The sequence below is a fragment of the Physeter macrocephalus genome, chromosome 15 (assembly GCF_002837175.3).
Source record: "Physeter macrocephalus isolate SW-GA chromosome 15, ASM283717v5, whole genome shotgun sequence".
In the NCBI taxonomy this organism is placed as follows: Eukaryota; Metazoa; Chordata; class Mammalia; order Artiodactyla; family Physeteridae; genus Physeter; species Physeter macrocephalus.
Window position 1 is genome coordinate 62730418 of NC_041228.1, and position 6000 is coordinate 62736417.

A 6000-nucleotide genomic window follows, 5' to 3' on the forward strand; every position below is an offset into this window, starting at 1 on the left:
CTTGAGAAGCTTCTTGCCCTTAGATATCACTGTGGTCATGTTAGGCACGTGAACAGTGGTTGAAGTGAGGTACCACTTGCGTGGCTCAGCAGGCCAGAGATATCAATGTGGGTGTTGGAGTGAGAGACAAGAAACATGGTGGCTCTCGGGGGTTTAGCAAAGAAGACTGTTTTTGAGCTCACCTAACACAACTTTGGGAACTTCTGGAAATAACTTTGAGGAAGGCTTACGATCCAGCTGTATATGTCAATTAGTTAATAGTGACATATAATTTATTAGCAAGGCTATGAAGTCTCAAATCATTTCCATTCTCAACCTATTTTTGGTACAAGATTGCTCTTATAGCTCTTACTGAATTTAAGTAGAGATAGGGCCACAAAAATAAGGTTGATTTCTATGAATGTGGCCCACATTTTATACAGATGTTCTAGTATATTCTAGGGAAACTCAGGTCATAACTGCAAAGTATTATAAAAAAAACATGACTGAATAATTCGTTCATTACTGAATTAATATCATGTGATATAAATGTCATATTTAGTAAGTGATTAGGGTATTTGTGGTGGCCATGGAGGTGTGCTGCTTAAAACTCCCTTCCAAAGAATCTGTGGGGAGGAGAGCAGTGGGCAGACAGCCACCAGCTCCTGCACTTTCAGATATATCTTAGCACTCATCCGGAGGCCAGACTCCAACAGTCTGCTCCTATAATGACAGACCATAACAAGGACACTAGAGCCAGCCTACTCCTGCCTATCATGGGACACGTGTGACAGGCAATCTTTGCTCTAAGTCTCCCCACTGACCTGGCTGAGGATGTCTCAGGGATGCATTTTGGTCTGATGACCATCCTACCAAATTCTTCCTTCCTTCTCTCTGCATCCTCTCCTTGCCTACTCTAGCTTCCTCTTTCCTTATTGTTCACAAACATTTTCCCCCCAAAACTCCTTTGTATGTCTAATTCCTTCTTGGTATCTGCTTTTCAGAGAACCCTAAGTGAAACTGTGTTGTATTATTATTACTTGGGTCTGGAAGGCCTGCTTCCTGTGTGTTAAGGGGAAGGGGATCACTTGAAAATGAGGTCATTCATTATGCAAATAATCACTTTTGCAAACACCTAGAGGTAAAGCACACCACATAGCCCAGAAAACAAAACCTGAGAAAAGAGGAAGAAATTGTCGCCTTCGTTGGGCAAAAATTTAGATTATTTTAGGGGATTAAGAGATACACACTACTATGTATAAAATAAGCAACAAGGATATATCATACAGAACAGGGAAATATAGCCATTATTTTGTAATAACTTTAAATGGAGTATAATCTGTAAAAGTACTGAAACACTATGTTGTACACCTGAAATTAATATAGTATTGTAAATCAACTATACTTCAGTAAAAAAAAAAAAGTTTAGATTATTTATTTCACCCTTGGCCAAGAAAGTGGAGCAAGTAGCTCATTGTTCTTTCCTCTGTGCTACCACTAAGCCTTATTGCTAACATTTCACTTATCATACTATATTATCTACACATCTGTCTCTCCTATTGCACTGAGAGATTCTTGAAGGTCAAGAGAATGTCTTATTTATCAATGAATTCACAGCACCTAGCATAACATTTGAAATAAACTATACATTTACTAAGTATTTTTTAATGAATAAATGAATGCAGAAACAAAGTGTCAAGATACAGGTTTTCAGGGAAATTAAAGCATAAGTTTATTGTCTATCATTTCTAGATTCTCAACTACCTTTTTTCCTGTAAGCTGGAGAACTAAAATCAGGGGGATATGTTTCTTTAGCTCATTTATGTAAAAGCACCTTTTAAAGTATAAGCTCCAAATATAAGCTAGGATGTAAATGATAATAGTGATAATGAAAACAATAATGATAATGATGATGATTACAACTGAATTTCCTGGGATCCTTACAGGCAACAGCTGACCGGTAGGAGAGGATGAAAGTTTTGTGTGTTTTCACAAACACTCAGATCCAGCCCAATGCTATCACCATCACCCAATTAATTTTTATAAGATGATGGCAAGTAAAATCATAGAGAGGGAAAAGAAGAAATAACACAAAACAAAACAAAAATCATTGCCTTTTTTCATATAATCATCATCATCATATTGTTTTCTAGAAAGGTCACCTTTAGGAAAAAAAAGTCCTGGCTTGCTCATACACAAATCTTTGACTCATGGAAACCCAAGTTTACTTATCAGCTGAATATCTAATGATTGACAATGGATATATCTAGTAGATGGTTAGAAGTTTCAAATTATTTCAATTTTTACCATGCCATTATGTAATCCCTCCTCATGAGTATGAGCTAGCCTAGTGACTTGCTTCTAACAAACAGAATACAGCAAAGGTGATAGGGTGGCACTTTCATCATTAGGCTACATAAGACTGTGACTTCTATCTTGTTAGTTAACTGTCCCTCTTGCTAACTTCAATGAAACAAGAAGCCATGATGAAAAGGCCCACGTGACAAGGAACTGAGGGCTGGCCAACAGTCAGACAGAAACTGAACACTGTCAACGACCACATAAGCTTAGAATTGGGTCCTTCCCTAGTTGAGCCTTCAGAAGAAACCCTGGCCAACACCTTAATTGCAGCCTTGTGGGAGACCTCCTGAAGCTGACACAGGTAAGCCATGCCCAGACTATTGACATACAAAGATTATGAGACAAAGAATATGTCCTGTTTTAAGCCATTAAGATTGTGATAATTTGTTACATAGCAAGAGAAAACTAATACACATACATTTAGAACACCATCATTTTTCATTGATATTTCTGGAACCCTTTTAATTGATCTACAAAAACAAAACTTTGGACTTACTTGGAATGTAGTAAAGATACAGCTTTCCACGGCCTCCCTTCAATGTTATACAGGGCTCGGCATTTACTGAAATAGGGAATTTCAAGTTATCTAAATGGAATAAAGAAAATGTCAATAAATTACTATAAATCATTTACAATAAGTATTCTGAATATCAGCCCCCCAAAACTACTTTTAGCATTAAAATTTTATAATGAGAAAAATTGAGGGTAGTTAAAAATATCTCCCTCCCCAGAGGAGTGAAGTCAGCCAGATGGTAGAGTAAAAAGTCCTCCTTCCCTTGACAAACACACCAGTTCAGCAACGATTTACGGACAATTTCCCTTTGTGAGAAATCAGAAACCAACCGAAAGTTTCCTGCATCCAGGAGAATGTAAAACCAGACTCACCAATTCAGTACTGAGGTTCGGGACCCCTCTCACAAGAGACACTGCTCCTGGCATAGCATAATTAGGAAGAGATAACCTACCCCTCAATTTCACTCAGATCGAAGAGATTGGTTCATGTGTTCAGAGCCCCAAATTTTCCAAGGAGATCCCCAGAGGACTAAAGAAAGAAAGTCTGAACAACGTTATAATTAGTAAGGAGATTGAATCAGTAATCAAAAATTTCCCAAAGAAAAGTCCAGGACCAGATGGCTTTACAGGAGAATTCTACCAAACATTTAAGTCAGAATTAACACCAACCCTTCTCAAACTCTTCCAAAAAAATGAAGAGGAGGGCACACTTCCAAACTCATTTTATGAGGCTAGCATTACCCTGATAGTAAAGCAAGACAAAGACACGACAAGAAAACTATAAGCCAATATCCCTGATGAGTTTAGATGCAAAAATACTCACAAAATATTAGCAAACTGAATTCAACAGCACATTAAGAGGATCATATACCATGATTAAGAGGCATTTATCCGTGGGATGCAAAGATGGTCTAAAACACAAAAATCAATTAATGTGATATGCCATTATATGGCATATATTTTATTCTTGGCCATTTATGCCAAGAATAAAAATCACATGACCATCTCAATAGATGACAAAATTCAACATCCTTTCATGATAAAAACTCTCAACAAACTAGAATTAGAGGAAATGGCCTCAACATAATGAAGGCCATATATGAAAAGTCCATAGTTAACATCATACCCAACAGTGAAAAACTAAAAGTTTTTCCTCTAAGATCAGAAGCAAGGCAAGGATACCCACTCTCAACATAGTACTGGAAGTCCTAGCCAGATGAATTAGATAAGAAAAATAAACAGAAGGCATTCAAATCAGAAAAGAAGAAGTAAAATTTTCTGTTTGCAGATGACATAATTTTGTATCTAGAAAACCCTAAAAACTCCATTAAAAATTGTCAGAACTAATCAAAAAATTCAGTAAAGGTACAGGATACAAAATCAAAATACAAAAAAAACAGTTGCATTTCTATACACTAACAATGAACTATACAAAAAGGAAATTAGGAAAACAATCCCATTTACGATAGCACCAAAAGAATAAAATATCTAGGATTAAACTTACCTAAGGAGGTGAAAGACTTGTATGCTGAAAACTACAAAACATTGATTGATGAAAGAAATTAAACAAGACACAAACAAATGGTAAAATATCTTATGTTCATTGATTGGAAGAATTAATGTTATTAAAATGTCCATATTACCCAAAGCAATCTATAGAGTCAATACATTTCTATCAAAATCTCAATGGCGGGCTTCCCTGGTGGCGCAGTGGTTGTGCATCCGCCTGCCGATGCAGGGGAACCGGGTTCGCGCCCCGGTATGGGAGGATCCCACATGCCATGGGGCGGCTGGGCCCGTGACCCATGGCCGCTGAGCCTGCGCGTCTGGAGCCTGTGCTCCGCAACGGGAGAGGCCACAACAGAGGAAGGCCCGCATACCACAAAAAAAAAAAAAAAAAAAAAAATCTCAATGGCATTTTTTACAGAAATAGAAAAAACAACTCTAAAATTCATATGGAACCGCAAAAGATGACAAATAGGCAAGAAAATCTTGAGAAAGAGGAAGCATCACATTTCCTGATTTCAAACTATACTGCAAAGCTATAGTAATCAAAACAGTACGGTAGTGGCAAAAAGACAGCCATATAGACCAATGGAACTGAACAGAGAGCCCAGAAGTAAATCCATGTGTATTTTGTCAACTAATCTTTGACAAGGATGCCAAGAATGCACAATGGGGAAAGGACAGTGTCTTCAACACATGGTGCTGGCAAAACATGCAAAAGAAAGAAACTGGACCTTTATCTTATACCACAAATGAAAACCAATTCAAAATGGATTAAAGACTTAAACATAAGATTCAAAACTAAAAACCCTAGAAGAAAATACAGGGGAAAAGCTTCATGACATTGGTCTTGACAGTGATTTCATGGATATGACATGGAAAGCAAAGGCAGCAAAAACATGAATAAACAAGTGGGACTATATCAAACTAAAAAGCTTCTGTACTGCAAAGGAAACAATCAACAGAGTGAAAAGGCAGCCTATGGAATGGGAGAAAATACTTGCAAACCATATATCTGATAAGGTGTGAATCTCCAAAATATATAAGGAATTCCAACAATTCAATTGTAATAAAACTAATAACCTGATTTTAAAATGAGCTAAGGACTTGCATTTGTTGAGACGTGGATGGATCTAGAGACTGTCATACAGAATGAAGTAAGTCAGAAAGAGAAAAACAAATATCGTATATTAACGCATATATGTGGAACCTAGAAAAATGGTACAGATGAACCGGTCTGCAAGGCAGAAGTTGAGACACAGATGTAGGGAACAAACGTATGGACACCAAGGGGGGAAAACCGTGGTGGGATGGGGATGGTGGTGTGCTGAATTGAGTGATTGGGATTGACAGATATACACTGCTGTGTATAAAATTGATGACTAATAAGAACCTGCAGTATAAACAAACAAAAAATACTAACACCAAACTTTCTTTGGGTTATTTGTATGGAAATATGTTAATATAAATGTTTCAGACATTACATGAAATTTCTAAAAATCTTATATGTTCTGGTATAATGTTATAAGTCATAATTCTAGTTATTACTTTAAAATGTATATCTCAGAAATAACTAAATTTCCTTGTCAATTGCATTATTATGAACTTTCATCAAATCTTTAACCATGGTCATTTTTAAGT

At 36.8% G+C, this 6000-nt stretch overlaps 1 protein-coding gene across 3 annotated transcripts in view; it reads right to left on the bottom strand.

The window, feature by feature from the left end:
- Positions 1-6000, bottom strand: part of LY96 (lymphocyte antigen 96) — a 78046-nt gene that overhangs the window by 62037 nt on the left and 10009 nt on the right. For 2 of the 3 annotated variants that reach the window (XM_028500256.2, XM_007116442.3), the window contains exon 2: positions 2837-2926. In XM_028500256.2, coding sequence (XP_028356057.1) covers positions 2837-2926 — 90 coding nt within the window. The remainder of the gene's footprint in view (positions 1-2836; positions 2927-6000) is intronic. The other variant, XM_028500255.2, reaches the window with a different exon arrangement.